Genomic DNA, 26,160 nt, shown 5'->3' on the forward strand with positions numbered 1-26,160 from the left:
CCTAAACTATGAACTAGTTCTCTGAAATTGGAACAATGCTGATGAAGCATCAAAAAACTGTAAACGACCTTAACAGTCAAAAGTTTGATGATAAAGAACGGAAATGTGGTAAAGCTGAGAAAAATAGAAGATTTGGAACTGGAAAATGGATTGAACAGACCATGAAGGAGGTTGTGGACAAATCACAAGGACGAAATCTACCTTCAAAGGATCCAAATGATTCAGTGTCTACTAAAATCGTTAGCAAACACCTTACTCCTCATTCTAAACCTTCACAGACAGATTTTCCGCATCATCCTCTGATATTAGAAATTCTAAGATATCATCGTATCTTTCATTATAAATATCCTCGATATTTCTGGAGATATCTTCATAACTATTCTTATCTGAAATCATTCATCTCTTCGCGCTATCTGTATTACATTATAAAAGAAACTATTTTAGTTTCTAAATTCTGAAACCTTCAAGTTTAAAATATGAATGTTTTGAAGTAGTGTTGGGAACTGAAGCATGAATTAGTATAATATAATGACACTTGATCAACGTGATTATATTATAGTAAGTCATGCTGAGTTTCTAATGGAACGTGATAAAGGCTCACAGATCCCACCCTCATCATGAACCATGTTACATAACTCTTTCATTCTATATAATCTCTAAATATATCAAGAAAATATATTTCTTGATGATTCGGTCTTTTCCGGATATTCTGGTAATTTGATAAATCAAGATCGTGCCATTACAATTTTCTTCTTAGAACATTAACTATGTTCATCCAAAACTCCATATCTACGAATTCTGGACCATTATTCGCTTGAATTGAAGTCGGGAAGGAAAAATAAAAGCATGAAGCTCCGAAATATAATGGAGAATAAAAAAAGCCCGATAAAAAATTCCAAAATTACAAACCGTGTATATCAATGCGTATAGCAATATAAAGACACGGGAGAATGAAAAACACTATAACCTCAAGGTAATAGTAGAAGAAAATAACCTCCTCTGGTGGCAGATGAAAAAGAAGAATGAAGGATACGATAGCCAAGAAAATATCAAGAATCAGAACTGGATTAAGCATTTTCAAAATCTATTAGGAAGTATGAAATAAGGAAGAAGTTTATAGGAGTGGTGAAAATAAATGAAACGGAAGAGGTCAATTTATAGTAAAATATCAGATATAGCAATCGAGACAGATTACGCATTTAATTAAAGAAGATCTTAATCTCCTTAATTTCTGAAGAATCAAATCTTATTTAGATTATGAAGATTTTCTATTCCTTAAATTACGGAAATCAATCGTTAATATGTCAAGAGTTAAGACGAATCTCTATTCTTCATTTCACTCTTTTACGATAACTTCTCTCATACGCTTCGAATAATCGGATTGTTTTATCCATATTATTCAACGGCGATAAAACTCTATTTATCAACACATATACGTCATGAAAACATTTTTATTGTTAGTCATGACGACCTCACTCAAATTTCGGGACGAAATTTCTTTAACGGGTAGGTACTGTGATGACCCGGAAATTTCTGACCAAATTTAAACTTAATCTTTGTATGATTAATCGGTTATTCTTGACGATTCGCGAACAATTATATGTATATAGATACATACATATATATACTATAACTTGAAAACGTAACAATGTATTAATTGTTTGATACCGTACATTAAACTTATTGGTTTAAATATTTATTTGAATATATATGATAAGTTGGAATATTAGTTATATGAATAACTTGCGACGTATATTTAAAACGTGTTTATAAATGTTGAAAATATATATTAACTTGGTCATAAAACGATTTGTTATTATATATATATATTAACAAATAGCGAGACGATGATTTATAAAAGTAAATGACCAAAATACTCGAAAGTTTAATATATACTTTGAGTGGTATAGTTTAGGGATAATTTAAGGCTATATTTTGACAAAGGTACGTGACACGAAACGTAAAATGCAAGTTTTCTCAGCGTACGAAAGGACATTTGAAAAACCAGAACCGGGACATAAGTCGAGTGATGACGTACGACTTATCAGAACAAAAATTACAAGTCAACTATGCATGTGAATTTAATATAATATATAATTAATTATATAAATTAAATATATTATATATAATATAAAATTATGTCGACAAACAAGAAGTTAAAAATTTGTGAGCTGTACCAGGGTGCCATGCGATCGCATGGCCTTGAAGCACAAATCCCATGCGATCGCATGGAGTACTTTTTCAGAAAAGGTTCTATAAATTGCTCAGTTTTCACACTTCTTTCTCTAATATTACTCCGTATTTATTTATTTTATTTATTATTATTATTATTATTATTATTACTATTATTATTATTATTATTATTATTATTATTATTATTAAGATTAATATTATTATTAATCTTATTATTATTAATATTATTAATTAGTATTATACATAAAATACTACGACGAGGTTATGAGCGTGTCACTTTCAAAATGGTTTTCAAGCGGGATAGAGCTAAGGAAATTATGGGTTATTGCCAAAGAGGTTATGGGTAATGTTCGGGGGTATATTTGTGAATCAAACCTAGTGTTTATCATCTCCGTTGCGTCTACGTACTTTCCTACAATATTGAATCTCAATACTGATACGTAAGCACTCATATCTTATCTTTTATATATTAATTAGGTATCCATGTCTAGTGCTCGAGTATATATATTTATATATGCTTGTATGCTAAATTTCGTCGTTAAACAGTTTATAATGAATCACTAATTAAATACATATATTACTGGTAAAAGGTATATGATATACATGTTTTTGGAAAGCTGGCGAAAAATCAATAACTTTTCATTTAGATATCGAATAGTTTCGATGAACGGATTAAAAGATATGATCAACTGAATTATGATTGACTTTAATTGAAATTGCTTTTGAATCTGCAATTAAGATTTAAACAACTTGTTTACGAGATTGATAAAGTGAACTTTTAAATATTACCAATCGAGTAAATAAATCCTTATATAAGGTACGTCTCGTTTGTTGAACTATTGTCAAAATTGACTTTTTGAAACAACATTGGATAACTTTTGTATGTCGATATCGAGCATTAGGATTGTGATACACTATGACCTGACCTAGCTTGATAGACATTTATTGACCAACATATGTTCTCTAGGTTGAGATCTACGGTTATTTGATATTCCGAGTTTCGGTCACATTACGATGAACAACTTTATGTGCTGCTAAGGTGAGTTTCATTTGCTCCCTGTTTAATTGCTTTTGCAATCTATATTTTTGGGCTGAGAATACATGCACTTTATTTTAAACGCAATGGATACAAGTACATACTTAATTCTACGCTGAGTTTAAACCGAAAATCCCTTAGCTTTGGTAACTAGTAACTGCCAGTACATAGGATATGGACTGGTGGGCGAGAATAACAGTATATGGATCCATAGAGCTTGACATCCCCGTCCGAGCTAGAGCGCTAGCCTTTTAACGGACGTGTGTTATTTGAGTTTAGGACACGTTGGTTTGCGTGTATTAAAACGAATGGGGTATTTATCATTATAACGTTAAAGCTTAGTTACCAGGGTGCTATGTTACGTAGAATCTATTAACAAACTTTTGATAAACGTTTCTGGATGAAACAACTGAAATCTTGTGATCCACTTTTATATACATATTATGTGAAACACTAAAACTATGAACTCACCAACCTTTGTGTTGACACTTGTTAGCATGTTTATTCTCAGGTTTCCTACAAGTCTTCCGCTGTTTGCTTATATGTTAGACAAGCTATGTGCATGGAGTCGTACATGGCATATTTTTCAAGGAAACGTTGCATTCACCAAATCATCACCATGTATCTTACTTTGACTGCATTGTCAACGGAAGTACTATTGTAAACTATTATTTACAGTGATTGTCTATATGTAGAAATCATCAGATGTCAAAAACCTTTGATTTAAATATTCATTTATGGTTTGCCTTTTCAAAAGAATGCAATGTTTACAAAACGTATCATATAGAGGTCAAATACCTCGCAATGAAATCGATGAATGACGTGTTCGTCCATATGGATTTGGAGCGATCGTCACAATGTGTCGCGTTCCAACATGTCGCGTATCGCGACAAACCATACTCGAACGCGACCTAGTACATGTTTCTTGTTTTGATCTTCTTTGCACATCCAACACTATGTTTTTATATAAGATTTTAGCCAAAAAAAAAAAAAAAAAAACACTGCTTATTGGATTTATCTAATTCTATAGTCTAATAACATTATAATATATTGTTGTATGATTTATTATGAATTAATTAATTAAAACCCTAAATGACAACTTTCATTGAGGTAAATTTATAAAAAGGGAAAATTGACAACATAAACGAAAATAATATTGCTTAGTTTCACAATGGCTATAAATCTCAATTAAAATTGATAGACTTAATATTTTTATTTTTTATTTTTGAAAAGCAAGGAAGTATTAATATTAATGTTCACGAAAAAAGAATTACGATGTCACAATTTACAACAAGATATTGGTTGCGAAGTAAGCAACCACTAAAAACTAGAACTAATGAGAAAGGTAAACATGCGGGTCACTTAACCAAGTAAGCCACTCAATTTTTTTTCCCTTCGACCGAAGTGAAATCCATTCAAATGACTTGACTTGTATTTCATTTAGAGTAACCGAAGCACACCATGATGATCCACGAAAAACACGATTGTTGCGATTCTTTCAAATGTAGTAAACACACACCCATTCTATAGCTTTGCCAAGTTTTTTTTTTTTCCAAATGGGGACATAGCGACGCCGGCATTACCTTTAAGAATCTCGTTGAAACTAAGATTCGTAAAGGGTCCCAACCCCCACCAACGAAATACCCTATTCTAAACGTACTTTATGCCTTGACGAGTTATACTGTACAACTCATTAATGCATAAAAATAGGTAATGTATCAATTATAGTGTTGAATTTATCAACACCCTTTCACAATAAAGTATTTGGGTAGTAGCCTATGAAAAATTATACTTGTACGTTTTGTAAATTCAAGTTAATAGCATTATTTGATGCCAAATATTATATTTATATTTATATTTATGTCTTTTATAATAAGTATTCGGGTCGGCCCGCTTCGCTGGGCCCAAATTCGGTAGCCTGAAAAAAGAAAAAAAAGAACAACTCCAATGTTCGAACCTGCACCCCTTTAGATTTCAACAAACCTCCTTACCAACTGATCTACGAATTCACTTTGATAAATTTATAGTTTGTTTAATATACATCTTATAAATTAGAGGGTTGGTGAAAGTAAAAAAGTTAGTCAAAAGGGAGTGAAATTTAACATAAGGTAAAAACGGGGGTAATGGTGACAAAATTGCAAAAAAGTTTCAAATGAATAGTACCATTTTTTTGGTCTTCTTTTGTTTTCTAATTGAATCTATGTATAATAAATTAATTGAACTATAAATAAGCTACTAACTTATTAAAGGATAAATTACATAATTATCTTTAATTTAATTACTTATTATTACTTATTATATCTTTTATACAGTCCTTTCTAGTACAAATCACCACTTTGTTACTTTGCTATACACTTAGAAAAAAACCATAAGCTTCAGTACAAGTTGTAGCTTCATCTACTTTGCCTAACACCCAAAATAATATGAATCGATAACAACAAATGCAATTGGTTTTTAGCCACTAAGCTTTACATTGTTCCTAAGGAGAGAGGAGTTGATCCTTCTGCCAATTCACAGTTAGAAGACGAGTTTTTGACCATTTCACTGCTATCTTTGTTGAACTTAAGCATTTTTATTGCAATTTTCAAGCATGTTTATTGTTTAGAAGCAAAAAGTTAACAAAATCAACGTGATCATTTTAATACTGAATTTTAATGTGGTTATTTTTCTCATTTGTTTTATCTACGAAACCAATTTGTTATCAGATTTACAGCGCTATAATAATAATGTATAATGTATACGAGAACAAATCCACTAAGAACGGGACAAGAATATATCATCCTCAGAAATACATAAATTAAGATCCATATTCAATAACTTCACGAACTTATCTTCATCTATATCTTGCATAAGTGAACAAGTATGGGATCTCGTTTTCATAAATGATAAGGTATCTAATGCCTTAGAAAATTTTGATAATTTGGGCTCCTTTTTTTGGCAGAAAGATAACGAGAGACATTTTGCTTAAACGTTATAAATTCTATTACTCTAATCATGTTCACAAATTATTCACAGTACAAAAAAGATCAAGCAGACAGTGTATAAGAAAAAGAAAGCACACCTTAATACAATAGAGAATCACAAACGTAATATAGAAGTAAAAAACCGGATTCGAGAATTATGCACCGTAAACGTTTTTCAATTAGATCAACGCAGGTAGTACCATTTACATGCTTACATGAAAAAACAAAGATACTGTAATAGAAACAACCTCCACAAGTTACTCAACTAACCACCGATGACTCCAGAAATGAGCCAATACAAACAATTGAGTAAAAAGATTAAGCCATAAACCATCCACACAATCCAATTGAGGTTGTTGGGGAGGATGATCACCAGCACAAACAAGACAGGCACCAACAAGAACCCGGAGTAGGTTACGGGATAGATTTTCTCTTGGTTGAATCTTCGTGGATCATAAGTTGAATGAAAGCATGCAATTACGGTCCCAATGATTACACACGCCACTAAAAATCCAATCCAACTGAGTTTGACCGGGACTTTAAGATAGTGTAATGAATATCCTTCATCCAAGAAAACTTAAAGTACTTTCCACATATCAAAACACAGGTTACCAGTATTGTAACACATAATGTTACACCGGAAAACCTCAATAGAACATCATTCTCCATGAATCCAAACACAGGTGGTTTCTTATCGTTTTGAGTGATGATACCACGGCGAACAGACGGCAACAAAGACGCAAAGAACGTGTACATAAGCACCAAAGTGTGTGCGTACATTGAAATCCTGAAATCCAATATGTATATAATGCAAACAACCTCCATTAAAATCTAGAAAAAGTAACTCATTAACTTGTTCAACCTTGGATGAAGAAGGTGATAAAGTACAAATAGGAGAAGATAGATTAACTTACTCTGGATCGGTGACAGATGGGGAAGGTGACACTGCAACATCTTCAACAGATATAGCAACCTGCGATTCACAACCTTCATAAAAGTATGGTTTATTTTCAGAAACTTCCAGTAGCGATTGGAGATTGGTGTCATTGTAGCAGAGAATAACAGAGTCTGTCTGTTCGTTGGCAAGCAATTGATAATCACTCTTAAATCATCCACAAAACCAGCATCCAGAACTTTATCTGCTTCGTCCAACACTAAGAACTGAAACAAAAGTAATACTATGAGCAGCCTAATCATTCAAATGCTAACATTAAAAAGTCACCTATATATGAAAAACAAATAATATGCACCTACTTATATAGCTTACAACATCTCTAACCCTAAAGTATGTGCATACCAATTAAATATTCAGTTTATCAGCAAGTTCTTGCATCTAGCAGCAAATAATCTAGAATCGATACATGATAGTTTATACATAAATTATGCCTTATGCCGTATCTGTAAAATAGCAAAACTGCACCAATTCTAACTCTTCACAAATATTTGTTGGTGAATTTACATATAATTGCAACTATTAACAAGTTACCAAAACTGATGCATTATGACATATACATACATATTAGAGACGAACTGTATATCTATCGAACAGTATCAATACCTTAGTATCAGAAAATACAGTACGGATATCAGGATTCTGTTCAATTAAAACTTCAATCCTTCCAGGAGTAGCAATAACAACATGAGGACGTTTCATCAACGTCTGTGATTGCGTAATCATATCCATACCACCAACAATAACTGCACATTTCAAATTCAAACATGCTCCAAGTGCTTTAAATTGTTCAGCCAATTGATACGCCAGCTCACGTGTTGGTGTCATTACAAGACAATACACACCGTACGGATTCTCAGCTAATCGGTGTAGAATCGGTAACGCAAACGCTGCCGTTTTGCCGCTTCCGGTTTGAGCTATCGCTAACACGTCATCACCGGCTAAAATGCGAGGAACGCAGTGTTGTTGTACAGGTGTAGGTTTTTTCATCCCGAGTTCGTTGCAGGTTTTGATTATGAAATCGGAGAGACCTAGGGTTGAAAATGTGTGACTGCTTGTGTTAGGGTTAGGGTTTGATGGCGTGTGTTTGGTAAATAGGTGATTGTCGGCGGCGACGTGCGGTGGTTTGGCGGAAAATAGCGGGAAATTTGCTTCGACTGGATGTTGTTCCGCCATTTTTGTTGCAGAATACTGAGCTTGTAGAAATGAAAGAAGAAGGAAGGTTTATGCGGACATAATTTGAAATGGGGGTTTTTAACTAGTGAGCTGGGCTTCCAGTACGTCTACATGTATCACACTTTGGGCCAGGCTCAGCTTTCTATATTTTAATCTTATTATTATAAACTGTGTATATTAGAGATGCAAATACACAACCGGTTCTACTCGATCCGATCCGGAAAATCGAAATCGAGTCTTTTAAGAACCAGTTCCTAAATAACCGGGTCAGTTTCAAAAAAATATGAACCAGTTTAACTAGTTGTGGGTGTTTTGAACCGAACGGTTTTTCGGGTAAAAACTGGTTAAGAACCGGTTGTCATGAGCTGATAGTGTCAAATGGCTATATAGCCGTCTTTTGGCTTATTATGATTTTTAACATTTTTGGACCATTTTACCCTCATAAATTTTGTATAGATAGGTGTTATTGGTTTAGTTTGAAAACACATCAAAAACACTCTCAAAAATACCCCTCTAGTCTCTCTAATCTCACTATAATTATATACTCTTAATCGTTATAATGGATCGCTCTCAAGCTTTCGGTTCATGTTCCGTTGGAAGCAATGTACGAAACAAAATGTACACAAATGGTGATGGTGTTGGGAATAAAGCAACTACTCAGCAATTAAAAATTTGAGTTAATTTCAATTTGAATATGATGATCTTATGGAAAAGGCCCTAGGCAAGTAATGCGGGAAGTTTCTTAACCCCACTTCTAACTCAACATTATTAAAGCATAAAACCAAATCATGTAGAGCGGTGACTCAAGACCACCCACAAGCTACACTTGGTTCCGATGGTAGCGCTTTTATATTTGATAATGAGGCGCTTCAAAGAAGCATTTTCAAAGTTTATAATTCAACAAGCGCTTTCATTCAACCACTTCGACAACGTCAAGCTTAAAAAGATAATCAAGTCGAGACTACAACCGTGATAATCAACGTCAAGCATATACTCTAGTTGTTGAGTTGTGAATACTCAACTTCAATTCTTTTTGTGTCATCTTTCGAGTTTCGACCATTTCACTGCTATCTTTGTTGAACTAAAGCATTCTTATTGCATTTTTTAAGCATGTTTTTGTTTAGAAGCAAAAGAGAAACATAATGTTTAATATGGTATTGATCAAACCATAAAGGCATCTTTTAATATAACTTTACAATAACAACAATATATTGTGTACAGTAGTATCAAACTATCAATGTATGCTGCCTCTATGCAATCCTGAAAGAATCTGCTATTTTTTTCAGCTCCTGGTTGTGCCTTTTCCACTGTAAACCTGCAATGTTCAACAATTCATTTTACCGTTTGAGTTCACAACAAGCTAAAACGGGTTGGGTTGACCCGTTTGACAGTATATAAGACACTGGATGGATAGAAAGATTACCGTTTGCAAGTATGCTGAACAAGTAGAGACGGTTTCCAGCAGCAGTTGCAGTAATCAAACAATGTGGTGGTTCTAACTCGAATTGATAATACTTTCTCCCTGAATATTCTTTAACTTGACTGTTCATCACTTTACCTTCTACGTTCTGTCCTATCACCTCTGGCCCGAACGCATTGATCACTTTTTCTGGAGGACCGATCTTTTCTATCCTGGCATCATCCTCTAAATCTATGTATATAACAATATGTAATTAATAACAAATTTGTTTAAAGTACATAAATCTTGAAACTTCAGATAAACTCACAATCTGCGAATCTTAGAACGGGTGCAACAACAACAGAAATACGGCCTTCACTTGGATTGCTAAATCTTAGATCAATCTCTGTTCCTCCAAGATCAGCTATTGATACTGGTGTCTGCAAGAATTGATTGATATAAGTAAAAAGAAATGCAAAATTGCTGATTATAAAATAAAGTGGGTTGGGTCGGGTCAAGCCATGAATATTACCTCTTCCCAACCATCAGGGACCGAAAAGGCGTAAGGGATAATAGGACTCCATCCAACTCCATGGCCTCCCGACTTCTCATCTGGTCTGCGATAAGTCCTCCAACCTGTCTGAGCAAGCATTTAACCTCATAAAGATGAAGAAATACATGGATGAACTATATATTATTCGGTATGATTCTGGTCTAATTTCACATATGTCTCAATAACCAGTTTAAACAGCAGTAACTTTGTGTGGTAGCTCATGTGGTGGTGGTCTGCCTCTCTTAGCGAGAGGTCAGGAGTTCGACTCCCGTGGGGTGCAGTATTAAACACAAGGTTGCCCCATAAGCCTTGAATTCTACCCGAGGGTGCCTTCCGCACATCGCGTTGCGGGGCAGGGCAGGGGGGAGGGGGGTTTTACCGCCCATGCCCTAGGATTGGGCCGGGTTTCCTCCTGGGCAGCAGTTGGGGGCGGGTTATGCAAGGGAGATGAAAGCGTGCGTGGTTTAGTCCTCCTGGGTGATACCGAACTGCTGTTCAGGGAAAAAAAACAGCAGTGTCCTGATTTTCGGAATTCTGTTATCTTGATCAGGATAATCATAGAATTGTAGTAAACTGGTATTCAAGTAAGATAATTACAATAGTGATATACTGTATAATATTAGTACTCCGTAGTTTACTAAAGACTCAATAATTATATCATAAAAGATTTTTCTAAATATAGAAAGGAACCAACCTTCTTCATTAGGTTCAGATAGGCCTGGTATTCTACCAGCTAAAAGTCCTTGATTTACAACAGCCACTCCCTCTTTTGGAAACCCCAAAACTGATAAAGAAACCAATGAGACCCCTGAAACAATTGCATTTCTTCTACCCAAATTACCACTTTCTTCTAAATCTGCATCAGTTTTTGTGGTGCTAACTCTATCTGGTGAGCAAGAAGCAACAACAGAATGTGCAGGAAGTTTTTGCTTGTTTGGTTTTAAAGAAAAACCAAAATTTGTAAATCCAATTGTACCCATCTCTTTTGTAGACCTTCAACGATGTTAGAGTTGGATGAAAAGATGAAAGATGAAAGATGAAATATGAAATTAATGTGATGTTATAAAAGAAGATTGGAGGAGGTTGTGTTTTAACTTTAGATCATGTCCTAGTAATGTTGTATTTAGTACACTATTTTATGCATATTGTACAAAGTTCAACTTTGAACGGGAATTTTATTTGTTTTGTTTTACCATTTGGTTCCGGTGCTTTTGTGCATATTGCATGGTTGGAATTCTCTTATCTTAAACAAAAGATAACCTGGTCTGTAACCGGCCACGTATTCAAAAGTATAATGAGTCATGTTTTTTTTTAAAGATTACTTGCTTGAAGAATGCATTTTGTATTCCTCTTTCCCCAAACTGGAGAAAAAAATGCAACCACCAATATTTTAAGAGCTGTTATTTCAAAATAAATATTACAAGGAGCAATTTTCAATAGCTAATGTGATACAAAAAATAAAACAAATTGGTTTTATGTTAAATAATGAACACCCTACAAAATAAACAGGCCTATAAATGATAGTGATCTATAAATTTACCTCGGACACAACTAGTATCTTACAACACATTCCACAATATGAATCGTCGTCTGTATTTCTGTCCATTGGCAAAAAGTAGCATAAAATCAGTGAAGATTGCGAATTAAGGCAAAGGCATAGGTGGTGTCCACTCGTTGAATCCTACCAAGTCTCTATTTACTATGGTACCATTATGCAGCCAAAATGTTTCAGGCGAGTGATGAAATCGCCTTGTTTTCCTCTGCAGTTCCCATAATATTCCACTAAATGCAGAGCAGGGCTCTGAATCAGGACCATAAACGAATAAGCATCTCAGCTTCCTGCCACGAGCTATCATCTCTTCGATATGTTTATCTGGGCATTATCATAATAAAAGGTCTATGAATTATATATACTTGAGTAAAACATGTAACTGCAGTAAAAAAATTATGTCTTCTAAGTACTGTGTAAGATGGTACCATAATTCTACTTAATTTTAGGCTTGTTTAAATTTGAGGGACCATATTATATTATGGGTAATTCCAAGTTAAGGGACAAAAGAGGCAGCATCATTTATGTCTATTTTTGAAGTCAAATAGATTAAAAAAATAAAATAAAATACTCTTTATTTCCAGATACAACAGAACTGTGAGAAACAAACCTGGTATGGACTCCAAGTAGTCCAAAAGTTGAGTTGTAGTTCGTGAAGATGGCCATTTTATTGATATCTGAGAGTAATCAATAACATTTTGAAATGGTAGCTCGGCATAATCTGATAACAGCACAGGAACACATTCCTGTTTAGCATAAACGCCTTATTTAGTTGATAAACTCCCATAGTGTAAGTGCAACTATGCAATAAAATTTACACTTTAAAAAAGTACATGTGTGTGTATTTGAGAGAGATAAAGAAGAATACCACAAAAAATGATTCGTAAAAACGAAGAGTCCAAGACGACTCCCCGCGAGGAGCCAAACAGAACTTAGCATTACGAAGGTGTAGAAAGTAATCAGTCTTCCCCAATTTCTCAGGACCACTCAATTTTAACTCTGGACATTCCAACTGTCCATCAAATATAATCAACAAATAATATTCATAAAAAAATAGGATTTCGGTGTTGAGCATTTGAAAACACAATGGCTTTTTTAACAAAAACATGCAATTAACATTAGGAAACCTACATACCTTATTTGGAAATTGCTTAGCAAGATCAATTAATTGAAGACGTCCAAGCTTTCCCTGTGCTCGACCTAAGTAGTTTGCCAAGTACTTCCTCTTTGATAACGGTAACGGGTCGACCAGCCTTACCCCGTTACTGGTCATACCATCATCAACATTCCCAGGAATGATTATATCTTTCCATGTATTGAATGCACTCGTGTCCCTTTTATCAGTCCGGTCACCCTGCATCCAATCATGTATGACTTAAAAGTGGTTATTTTAACCCATTCACTATTGACCTGATTGATATGAGTAGTGTTTAATCGCAAACAGTCCAAATAAAGTACCAACCTCAGGAGTTAGGATTATTGATCCGTTTATGTAAGTAGCCCATGATTTGAATAGATGAGCTCCTGCTCCACTGCCATATATGGTAGCAATTGTTAGTGATCAGTTAAAGGATACACACAGTTTTTAAACCATCTGAATTCCAGAAACTGTTATGAAACCATAAGTAAGCAAACCTTGGAAACACAAAAATGTGATTGCGACCACCTGATAACCTGAAATATGGCATTTGGCTCAATACCTAATAGCATGAAGGCGCGCTACATTAGCTACTACATTTCAAGTTCACAATAAATGAGTGACACTATAAAAACCACCTACACCATACCTTCACATAAGATTGGTTTATCTCTTTATCATTAAGACCACCCATCATTCGAACACATTTAGCATATGCCGGTACAAAGAACAGATCTGCATCTGCTTTATTATGTGTACGAAACCTTGAATTAAGTAATAGTATGTGAATCTTAACCTACAATTTCATATTAATTTCAACTTAGCATCAACTAAAAATAGTGAAATTTCCCACAATACATGAAATTAGCATCACCTATAAATTCACATCAAATTTAATTATTAATATAAAATTGAATTATTCAAACCATTGTTAAGACGCACAGTATAAGAAAGTTAGGTCACCTGAGTTCCCCATTGGCCTTTGAGACATGATTCCGGCGATATCTTACCATCACGTCCGTACAACAACTGTTTCAATCCTTCAATTTCATTTTCATCGTATACATAGATCTTAAGAGATACGTACGATCCGTATCCACGGATCTGCCACCGTACAGAACCGTCGTCTCCGGAGAAATTTATGCCGTCAGAAAGTGGAGAGTGTAAAGTAGCGGTGGATGATAGTGATTGGTCTAAGAGCCTGGTGATGAAGAAGGTGACTGCAATTAGAGCTAGGGCTCCGATCTGGTGCGTGCGGGTGCAAGGTGTTGCTGTAGGATGCACGAATAGTTTGTTCTTGATGCTTCCCATTGTTCGATTGACTGCGAGTGATGTGGAAGAAGGAGTTCAACGACGTCGTTTTGGATTATATGCTTTCTTAAGGGAAATTGGAGAAGAGTAGTTTTTCTTTTAATGGGCCTTCGGGTTTGGGCTACTCGGTTATATGAACTTAAATCATACAACCCAACTTTATAAGAAACCAGATATCAAGAAACATTTTTATTAAGAGATAAGCATAAGAAAAGGTTCAAAGACATTTCAAGCCAACTACACACAACTTACAAACACAAGATCAAAGATATGTTCCAAATGATTCAAAGAAAAGGTACAAAGGTATTTCAGGACAACTATATATAAATGTCTTGTTTCCATTTATTCTTCCATACGAATGATGCAACGAAGACCTTCACCTTTAAGCATCAGATCAAAGGCCTTGTTGATCTCAGAAAATGGCACTTCATGTGTTATGAACTTCTCTAGCTCGAGTTCCTACAATAAACCAAGCACCATTTAATTTCAATCATTAACTTGCAGGGGCGTCCCGTTAAAATTATGGGCCCTGTTAAGTAAAAACAAACAAGGCCTTTTATGGAAAATTTTTTTCATATGTATAATAATAAATCCAATAACACTAATAATATCATGAGTACTAGCATTTTTCGATTTGTTCACAATATATACGTTGGGTTATTCTTGGGCCCCTTTGGATTATGGGCCATGTGCAACGGCACACTTAGCACGTACCCAAATCCGCCCCTGTTAACTTGTAGGAGTATTACTTATTGTGTGAAGTTATGACGAATTACCTTATGTAAGTACTTTTCGACCACCGAAGGAATATCAGATCGAGGTTTATAATTTCCAAAGAAAGTGCCCTTAAGAGTCCTTTCATTCAACAAGTTCAAAGGACTAGTCTTGAAAACAGCATCTTTATGTGGAACACCAACAAGAACAGCAACACCCCAACCCTGTACATTTGCAATTTTAATCTTGTTAGTGTTAGCATGATAAACTAGAAATGAACATACAAAGGGTATAAAAGTAAATTCATACATCATGAACGCATTCGAATGCTGAGATCATCGCATCGATATGGCCAGTGCATTCAACGCTCCTATCAACACCTCCATTTGTCATCTCTGCAATGACTTCTTGTACTGGTTTGTTGTAGTCTTTTGGGTTCACAAACTCAGTTACACCAAATTTCTTTGCTGTTAATAAAAAATAATTTTTTTGAGGCCCATTTATTTAGATTTAAATTTTTAACTACACAATACTTTATTACTATTGTAGCTTACCAAGTTCGAATCGGTTGGCATTAAGATCAACACCAATAATCCTTGAAGCACCGGCAATCCTTGCACCTTCAGCAGCCTAATCACAATCAAAATCATTAAGTTTATATATACATAAATGCTTATATGTACTCACTCGTTCCAAAATAAGTGTTCACATTTTCATTTTACTTTATCTCAAAATAAGTGTCTACTTTCATAAATAAACAAGTTACTTACACTTTGTCTATGCATAAAGTAAATGACAAAAATTACATTTTACTCTCAAAAGAACCGTGCGTCAGACACCAACAAGACATTCAATTTGAAAATAAAAAGATTCAATCTAAGAAAACTCACAGCAAGTCCCACCGCACCAAGTCCAAAAATGGCCACAGAAGAACCCTTTTTCGGTTTTGCAACATTCAAAGTAGCACCTAGTCCTAAAATATGCATATAATTCTTGATTAATATTACCATATACAAAAGTTAACAAACTCAAAAAAATTATAATTTCATTATTTTGTACCTGTAGAGATTCCACAACTGAGGACACAAACTTTGTCAAGAGGGGCTTCAGGATTGATTTTAGCAAGGCAACCAACATGAACAACTGTGTACTCGCTAAAAGTAGACGTTCCAACAAAATGGAAAATCGGTTTTCCTTTGATCGAAAATCGAGAATTTTGATCATGTATCATGACTCCCCTGTCAGTATTGATTCTTAAGAGATCACACATATTGCTCTCTTCAGACTTGCAATGTGCACATTCTTTACATTCTCCAGTAAAAACAGGAAGAACATGATCCCCTGGCTGAAGATCAGTCACTCCTTCCCCAACACTCTCCACAACCCTATATATTCACATAATAAAATCAAAATATTCATACAAAGTTGATTTTTTTTTACGCATTGTTAAGACGCATAAAAAAGTATTGTACGGTTAATTATTAATTTTAAAGTGACACTTATTTAATTAAACAATATTAGACCACCTATTACAGTGATTGTGATTGTGATGTGATAGTGTCAAATTTTGAAGTTGCGTTATGGCGAGTATCAAATTCAAGTGTTGAAGTTGAGTGGAAAGGTTTTAGATGATATGGTAAAATATGATTGGAAGTTGGCTATAAAAGAAAAAGATGAACAATGTGTCGAATTTTAATTGGTGTAAAATTTTGACATTGCCCGTCAAATATATAACTGACGCCTTAAAAGTGTCAAATTTGATGCTTGTAACATGTGTTGCATGGCGTTAAATTTTGACATCTCAGAGGCAAAATTAAATCTCACGCTCCGTAACCATTGATCTTATACTTTTTTGTGTGTTAACATGCTTTCAAAAGAATTCGAAAAAAAATAAAATAAACAAACTTAATTGTGATGCAAAAATTAAAACATACCCTCCAGCTTCATGTCCTAAGATCCTAGGAAATACAGGATTCTGACCCTGAAAATTAGTTAGTTAACAAAGATTAGTTCAAATTTAAACATATATTGAATGAATAAATAAATAAATAAATCATTGAGTATTACGTGTACCTTTGCTTCCCAAAAGTAAACATCAGTGTGACAGAGTGAAGTGAACAAAATCTTGATCCTGACTTCCATTTTCTGAGGTGGTGCCACCTCAACTTCTTCGATCACTAGCGGTTTTCCGGCTTCCCACGCCACCGCAGCTTTGCATCGTATTACTTGTCCAATAGTGCTAGACATCTTTTTGTTATTTCAATAGAGAAGAATTTGTTGTTTGATATGTTTTGGAATTGGAATGAATAATGAATTAATTGTGTAGGTATTTATATAGGATGTAGTAATATTGTAGTGTTAGTAAACTGGATGCTATACCTGAATTAGTAAACCAGCCTCTAGTTAGGTTTTTCTTTTGCTGGGTTAATTTAGAAAAGCGTTGACTAGCTACTAAACCCACTGTTTTAGCTACAATAAGAAACCGTTACGGGTTTTAATACTTAAATTATTATTTTGAATATAATATAATAATTACTATTACTATTATTACTATTACTATAATTAATTGAAATATTACGGGAGAAGAAGAAACCAGTTACCAGATTGAATGTTGGTGGTATTGATCGAAAAGCGTCCATGACCCCACCATGTCATTTGAGTTGAATCGTTGATCCTTTCTTTGTTATTTTTTTATTTTTATTTTTTTAAAAGCACCTTTCTCTGTCACTTTATCACCTGGTTTAAAATTTAAATAAAAGTGAAGGACCTCGAGAGTTAAGCTAATTACAAGATGGTTAAATAAAAAGTTTCAAAACATTAACTTGTTCGTCTAGTAAGTATTTGGGTTTAAGAAAGTTTGATAGCATTCAGACAAGTTTGGAGAAGGTTCTTTTGTTTTGCGCGATGAAGCTGACGATTTTAAAGTGGGCAAATCTTCGGGTGCTCCTTTAAAGTTCTTCTTCGAGTCGGTGCTTGGTCCTTCAACATTTGTTGGTAAACTTGTTGGCACTTTCTCGTTCGGATCGCTTGAATCTTATTCATCTTTGCCTCATTCGGGTAAATTTGTTTGGTTGGATACGGTCGACGACAATGTTATTAAACTGGGCTTGAGGGGTAAGAAACCTCCTTTAGCCGCTGAGAAAATCATATTTCCTTGAACTTGGTTCGTTTGCTTGCGATTTAGTTTGATCGATTTGCCTTCGTTGTTTTATGTTGGTTTTGTGGCCATTTTGTCTCAGGTTTGTTTAGAGTTGGTTAGATTGTCGGTTTTTGTTGTTTGGTTGGTTGTGCTAGTTATTATGTTTTGGTCCGTATTGTTTCGGCTCAGCTCGCATGTAGATAGTCGTGTTGTATGTGTTGGTATTAGGTTGTGCGTTTTAATTGCGAAATTTGCCGAAGTTTCATGTATTTTTTTAAAGTTCTTTCATCCGTTGACGAAAGTGCCTTAATTATACATAATAATATTAGCCACGGATGTGTATTGACTAAAATGCTCAATGTCCACAGTGAATGTGCTTTCGTCATGTTGACGTCAATTATTTTGTCTTTTTATGTTTTTCTTTCTTTTTTTTATTTACTTTTGTTTGCAGCCCATTATCTGACCCAACTAAGTGGGCTAGGCTTATTTTGAGTTACATATATTTTTGTTTTTCGGACAAAAAAAAAAGGTAGATGCCTAATAGTCGAATTTTAAAAATTATAGTTGTAAACTTGTAATTTTATATATGTTATAATATATAAATATATATATATATATAAATGGATAGTCAATTATTGATACACAAAAGTAATATTATTGTATTACATAAACTTGTGATATTTTTGCTATAAATAGCCATGAATGCAAGCATTAAACTTGCACCATTTCTCACACTTACAAAGTGTTTCTTTCTTTCTCTCCATTATCATCTTTGTTCTTACACTTCATTATTAGTATTCTTAATCAAGAATCAAATCGCTAAAGGTAGTTATAAGCCTACTGAATTATAACATCAAGAATCAAACCACTAAAGGTAGTTATAAGTCTACTGAATTATAACACGTTATCAACACGATAATCTTAATACTAATTATGGTTGGCTCTGCCACCTAAATGATATATGGTCGGTTATACCACCTGAATAATATATGGTCGACACTGTCGTCTAATTATCATTTATGTTACTAACATTTATATTTCAATTATCTAACATTTATATGGCCGACACTGTCGCCTAATTATCATTTATGTTACTAACATTTATATTTCTATTATCTAACATTTATATGGCCGACACTGTCGCCTAATTATCATTTATGTTTACTAATATTTATATTTATGTTATATAACATTTATTAATGATTGCTTACATATGGTCGACACTGTCACCTACTTATCATTTATGTTATATTAAATTTATGTTTAATGTTTATATACTTATGAATATAAAGTGACTATAATTTATCATGTTGTTTGTTTTAATAGAAAATGTCGAATCTGGAAAAGCTTAAATTTACTCCTTTAGAATCAACTGAAAACAACTACATGCCATGGGTTATAAAAGTAAAAATGCATCTTAAATCAATAGGCATTCTTGAAGCCATAAATGAAAACAATACTTGTTCTGAAAAAGAACAAGCAACGGCATGTTGCTTTATTCATCAACATATTGATGAATGCTTACAAAATAATTATGTGACTGTAGAAGATCCCCATGTTTTATGGGAAGGTCTCAAAAGCAGATTCAATAATCAAAGAGAAATTTTACTTCCAGCTGCTATAGAACAATGGAGAACATTAAGGTTCCAAGGCTTTAAGAAAGTAAATGAATATAGCTCAGCTCTGTATTATACATGTTCACAACTTAAATTCTGTGGACATGAAATAAGTGATGCAGACATGATGGAGAAAACTTTCTCCACAATGAATGCTGCAAACATCACAGTGCAAAGAAATTTGAGAATGCTAAAGTTCAAAACATATCCTGAACTTAATTCATATCTCTTAGTTCCAGAGCAAAATGATGAGCTATTAATGAAAAATCAGCAATCCCGTCCTACTGGTACACTTGCAATCCCTGAAGCAAATACTGCAAATAATTATAAACAGGGACAAGGACGCGGGCAAGGTCGTGGTTATAATAACCATCACCATCATCATGCCAAAAGCCATAACTATGGTAGAAACCATCCTTATGGTAATGGTAATGGGCAAGGACGTGGTCGTGGTCGTGGCCGTGGTGGTCAAAGAAATAATAATCCACGAAAATATAAATATCAACCACAAAACAAGCCCACTAAACAAGATGTTGAAGAAAATTCTTCTAAAAATTCTGAAGAATCTTGCTACAGATGTGGTAGAATGGGCCACTGGGCTAATACTTTCCGAACATCTAAACATCTTGTTAAGATGTATCAGGATTCGCTGAAAGATAAAGAAAAGGAAGTAAACTTTGTGGATAACGTCGATCCAACAGTCACTGAGAAACCATCTGATTTATATGAAGATTTCTTGAATGTTTAAGTTGTGTGTCTTTCGAAAAATAAACGATTTAATATCGTCTGTCTTTGTCATTATGTTTGCTAAATGTTTCAGTACTATCTATTTGCGTGTAAAATATTGTGTAATATTAATGTACTCACTATTTATTTCTTATATATGAAGTTCAATATGAATTTTGCTGGAATACAACATCAATCAAGTGGTGGAGATCTCTGTATAACAGACAGTGGAACTACACACACTATACTTAAATCCGGGAAATATTTTATTGATCTAAAACCAACGGAAGGAACTATACATACAATATCAGGACCTGCTAACTTGATAAAAGGGATAGGAAAGGCAAATTTCATACTACCAAATGGTACAAAATTTTTAATAAATGATGCCTTATTTTCTCCCAAGTCAAGCAGAAATTTATTGAGTTTCTCCGACATATACCTTAACGGGTATGATTATCAGTCAGTGACAACAGAAAATGAGAAATATTTAAGTATCACTGACAAGAGTCGTGTGGTTGAAAAACTGCCAAGACTTAGTTCTGGATTACATTATACACATATAAATGTACCAGAAATACATATGGTAGTTAACGAAAAATATATTGATCCTGGTGTATTCAGTTTATGGCATAACAGATTAGGCCATCCAGGATCAACAATGATGAAAAGGATTATTGAATGTACTCATGGACATTCACTAAAGGATAGAAAAATCCATCATGATACAATGGTTCCATGTACATCTTGCTCTCTTGGAAAATTGATAACTAGACCCTCACCACTTAAGGTTGAGAAAGAATCACCAATGTTTCTTGAAAGAATTCAAGGTGATATATGTGGACCAATTCATCCACCATGTGGACCATTTAGATATTTCATGGTTCTAATAGACGCATCTAGCAGATGGTCTCATGTTTGTCTGTTATCAAGCCGTAATGTGGCATTTGCAAAATTTCTTGCCCAAATTATTAAATTGAGAGCTCATTTTCCTGATTACACCATTAAAAGGGTGAGACTTGATAATGCTGGTGAATTTACATCTCAAGCATTTAATGACTATTGCATGTCTATAGGAATTGTTGTTGAACATTCTGTTGCTCATGTGCATACACAAAATGGTTTAGCCGAGTCATTGATTAAACGTTTACAATTAATCGCTAGACCATTGATAATGAGAACAAAACTCCCTGTATCTATATGGGGTCATGCAATTTTACATGCTGCTGCATTGATTCGCCTCAGACCAAGTGCAAGTCATAAATATTTCCCCCTACAACTTGCTTTTGGTTAAGAGCCAAATATTTCCCATCTTAGAACATTTGGTTGTGCAGTGTATGTTCCAATTGCGACACCACAACGTACAAAAATGGGTCCTCAAAGGAGGTTGGGAATATATGTTGGATATGAAACATCTTCAATATTAAGGTATATTGAACCTATGACAGGTGACGTTTTTACAGCACGTTTTGCTGATTGTCATTTTAATGAAACATTGTTCCCTAGATTAGGGGGAGAAATGAAAAATAAAGAAAATGATGTTTCATGGTGTGAACCTCAATTAAAGTATCTTGATCCTCGAACAAAAGAATGCGAGACAGAAGTTCAAAAGATAATGCATATACAAGAACTTGCAAATCAATTACCTGATGCATTTACAGATACAAAAACGGTGACAAAATCATATATACCAGCAGTAAATACTCCAGCTCGAATTGAAATTCCAAAAGCTGGCAATAACGTCACTCATGAATCTTTGCCACGTCAGAAATGTGGAAGACCAATTGGTTCAAAGGATAAAAATCCTCGAAAAAGAAAATCAGCTGATAATGAAGTAAAAGAAAGTGTTCAAGAAGAACCACAAATCAGTACTCCTACTGAAGAGGAGATTGATGATGTCAATACAGAAATTGCAATCAATTATGCATATTCAAAAATATTATGGAACCGAAATGAAATGAAAAATCTTGATGAGAAATTTTCATTTAATGTTGCATATGACATCATGAATAATGATGATGATCCAGAACCAACATCTATGGTTGAATGTCAAAATAGACATGATTGGGCTCAATGGAAAGAAGCAATACGAGCTGAATTAGAATCACTCAATAAAAGAAAAGTTTTCGGATCCATCATTCTCACTCCTAAAGATGTGAAACCTGTAGGATACAGATGGATTTTTGTCCGAAAAAGAAATGAGAAAAATGAAGTTACAAGGTATAAAGCTAGACTTGTAGCTCAAGGTTTTTCTCAAAGACCGGGAATTGATTATGAAGAAACTTATTCCCCTGTTATGGATGCAATTACTTTTAGGTACTTAATCAGCCTGGCAGTTTCTAAAAATTTAGAAATGCATCTCATGGATGTTGTGACTGCTTACCTATATGGATAACTTGATAGTGATATATATATGAAGATACCTGAAGGATTTAAGGTACCAGAAGCATCAAATGCAAAACCCAAAGAAATGTATTCGATTAAATTACAAAGATCTTTATATGGGTTAAAATAATCGGGACGTATGTGGTATAACCGATTAAGTGATTACTTGATAAGCAAAGGGTATACAAATAACCTTACTTGCCCTTGTGTTTTCATTAATAAAACAACATCCGGATATGTGATCATAGCTGTTTATGTTGATGATCTTAACATCATAGGTACAAATAAAGAGATCTATGAAGCCATTCAACTTCTAAAGAAAGAATTTGAAATGAAAGATCTCAGAAAAACCAAGTATTGCCTTGGTTTACAAATTGAGCATATGCCTAATGGTTTACTTGTACATCAAACAACATATACTGAAAAGATTTTGAAACGTTTCAATATGGACAAGGCAAAACCATTAAGTACTCCTATAGTTGTTAGATCACTCAATGTTGAAACTGATCCATTTCGTCCATGTGAAGATCATGAAGATATTCTTGGACCAGAAGTACCATATCCTAGTGCAATTGGAGCTCTTATGTATCTTACAAATTGTACAAGACCTGACATTTCTTTTGCAGTTAATTTGTTGGCAAGGTTCAGCTCTGCTCCTACCAAAAGACATTGGAATGGGATCAAACACATATTTTGATACCTTCGAGGAACTACTGATTTAGGATTATTTTATTTTAACGAATCAAAACAAGATTTGGTTGGTTATGCTAATGCAGGTTATTTATCTGATCCACATAAAGCTAAATCTCAAACTGGATATGTATTCCTAAATGGAGGTACTGCAATATCATGGCGTTCTCAAAAACAAACACTTGTTGCTACATCATCAAATCATGCCAAAGTGATTGCATTACATGAAGCTACCCGGGAATGTTTTTGGTTGAGATCAATGATGTGACAACCCGAAAATTTCCAACCAAATTTAAACTTTAATCTTTATATGTTTCCGACACGATAAGCAATATTTGTTAAGTTAAATTTCAAGAATTTTAAACTATGTTCATACATTCATTCAACCTCGACCAAGTTCCAACGATTCACGAACCATTAAACGAATATGATTATATATGTATATGTGTATATATATTATAACTTGAAACGTAAACAAAATATTAGATTAAATACTTTATATGATTGTATCTGTTTCAAAATGTTTATCAATGGAATTAGAAGATAAGATCAAATGATTGAATTATCAGATATATTGAATTATGATTACAAGTCTCTGTTGAAAGGCCCACGTTGATTTGAGAAATCTTTCCATTTTAACAATATTCGGAAAATGGTAAAGTGATTTATAAATAAGAACAAATTGTCAATCATTGAGAACTAGACAAAGGATAGTGGAAGATTGAATCTCATAAAGACTCGATTGATCTATTTAGTTTCAAACGTACAAAAACGTTTTCAGTTTAAAAAGAACTTTATTATTAAAACGTATATAACTTTTATAAATATCTAGAACCACTTTTGACAACTCATTACTTAACTAGTATGATAAAGATAACGATATTTATATTTTATTTTATATATATAACGATTTAAATTAATATTATATATATTTATACGCGTATTATACGTACATAGTTTTATACTTTTACTATACTTAAACTTTACCTTTACTTTATTTTTACTTTACTTTAACTTTAATAATTCACTTTAATAATTCATACTTTAATAATTTACTTTAATAATTCATACTTTAATAATTCACTTTAATAATTCATACTTTAATAATTCACTTTAATAATTCAAAAATCTATTATAAATAGAATTCAATAGATTTCATTATTTCATAGAAACTTGAAAATATTTTTCTCTAAACTCTCTCAATCGATTTACATACATATATTTACTCCGTATTATTTCAAGATATTATTAGTATACATAAAATATTACGACGGAGTGCTGTCCGAGTGATTTCGAAATTGTTTTTCGAGTGGGATAGGATTAAGGAAATTATGGGTTATAGCTATGGAGGTGATTGAGTATGGTTCATGGGTATGCTCGTGAGGTCAATATAGTGTTTATCATTTTCGTTGCGTCTACGTAGCTTTCCTGCAATATTGAATCTCAATATTGATACGTGAGTACTCATAATTTAACTTTTACATACTAATAGTGTATCCCTGACTAGTGCTCGAGTATTTAGGATTATGCATGCTTGTACTTTTGATATTGCCCTTAGACAGGTTAGGTTGAATGTTGAATTAGTTACACTTGCGGTTGAGATAAGGTATAAGATATGCATGTCCTTGGAAAGCTAGCGAAAAATTAAGAACTTTTCCTTTAGATATCGAATGGTTTCGATGAACGGATTAGAAGTTATAATCAATTGAATTTTCGATATTTTTATTAAAAATGATTATTATTATCGTCGTTTTTATCGTCGTTCTAGTTTTTTCTTATTATTATCATTATTATTATCTTTATCAATAAAAGGGATTTATCATTAAAAATTGTTATTTTTTATTATTATTACTATCGTTATTATCGTTAAAGTTATAATTAGTATTATTATTATTTTCCAATTATTATTATTATTATTATTATTGGTATTATTATTATTATTATCATTATTAATATATATATCATTATTTAAAAATGGTTATTGTTATTGTTATTATTATTATTACTATATTATCATTAAGATAATTATTAGTATTATCGTTAATAATGTTATAGTAACTATCATTATTAATATTAGTGTAATTAAAACAAATATTTGTAACACCTAATTATTTTGATTACTATTATTATCATTATTATGAACACGATATAAAAGACGATTAAAAGCTATTAAATGAAACGATTAGGAAATAATGGGTAAGAGTATCATGATGAAATTAAAATATTATAAGATATTGATTTAGATAAAATTATCGTTCTTATTATTTTTATCATTACTATTATTATTAAAAGTATCGTTAGTATTAAAACTATCATTTTAACAAAAATTATCATTTTAATAGAAATGTCATTGTTACTATAAAATATCATTATTATTATTATTTTAAATAGAATTATTATTTTAAAGATAATATTAAAAATTATCGTAAATATTAAAGTTATCATAATTAGAATTATCGTTTTATCTAATGTCATCTTAGTAATTATAAATATTGATATTTTTATAATAATTATTATTATTATAAAATAATACAACTTTTACTTACTATCATTATAGATATTATTTTATCAAATAAATATGTGATACAAACATATTTTACTACGTGTAATAACTTACTTT

General features: G+C 33.0%; 3 protein-coding genes and 1 pseudogene across 3 annotated transcripts; all 4 read right to left on the bottom strand.

The window, feature by feature from the left end:
• Positions 1 to 7,186: 7,186 nt before the first annotated feature.
• LOC139848470 (DEAD-box ATP-dependent RNA helicase 36-like) lies at positions 7,187 to 8,320 on the bottom strand (annotated as a pseudogene).
• Positions 8,321 to 9,454: 1,134 nt separating this feature from the next.
• Positions 9,455 to 11,262, bottom strand: LOC139847931 (psbP domain-containing protein 4, chloroplastic). The gene is made up of 5 exons (XM_071837662.1): positions 10,967 to 11,262; positions 10,252 to 10,355; positions 10,048 to 10,159; positions 9,744 to 9,971; positions 9,455 to 9,635 (listed from the first exon to the last, which is right to left on the bottom strand). The coding sequence occupies exons 1-5, from the start codon at positions 11,250 to 11,252 to the stop codon at positions 9,571 to 9,573; spliced, it is 795 nt and encodes a 264-aa protein (XP_071693763.1). The 5' UTR covers positions 11,253 to 11,262; the 3' UTR covers positions 9,455 to 9,570.
• A 653-nt stretch (positions 11,263 to 11,915) lies between these two features.
• Positions 11,916 to 14,320, bottom strand: LOC139850336 (probable arabinosyltransferase ARAD1). Its single transcript, XM_071839920.1, has 8 exons — positions 13,923 to 14,320; positions 13,609 to 13,755; positions 13,457 to 13,521; positions 13,284 to 13,353; positions 12,957 to 13,175; positions 12,690 to 12,833; positions 12,432 to 12,567; positions 11,916 to 12,145 (listed from the first exon to the last, which is right to left on the bottom strand). Exons 1-8 carry the CDS (start codon positions 14,268 to 14,270, stop codon positions 11,916 to 11,918), a joined length of 1,359 nt encoding a protein of 452 aa, XP_071696021.1. The 5' UTR covers positions 14,271 to 14,320.
• Positions 14,321 to 14,508: 188 nt separating this feature from the next.
• LOC139847946 (alcohol dehydrogenase 1) lies at positions 14,509 to 17,264 on the bottom strand. Its single transcript, XM_071837681.1, has 8 exons — positions 17,058 to 17,264; positions 16,919 to 16,965; positions 16,044 to 16,369; positions 15,875 to 15,957; positions 15,539 to 15,614; positions 15,294 to 15,451; positions 15,047 to 15,208; positions 14,509 to 14,729 (listed from the first exon to the last, which is right to left on the bottom strand). The coding sequence occupies exons 1-8, from the start codon at positions 17,229 to 17,231 to the stop codon at positions 14,613 to 14,615; spliced, it is 1,143 nt and encodes a 380-aa protein (XP_071693782.1). The 5' UTR covers positions 17,232 to 17,264; the 3' UTR covers positions 14,509 to 14,612.
• Positions 17,265 to 26,160: the final 8,896 nt, after the last annotated feature.

The sequence above is a fragment of the Rutidosis leptorrhynchoides genome, chromosome 5 (assembly GCF_046630445.1).
Source record: "Rutidosis leptorrhynchoides isolate AG116_Rl617_1_P2 chromosome 5, CSIRO_AGI_Rlap_v1, whole genome shotgun sequence".
NCBI lineage: Eukaryota > Viridiplantae > Streptophyta > Magnoliopsida > Asterales > Asteraceae > Rutidosis > Rutidosis leptorrhynchoides.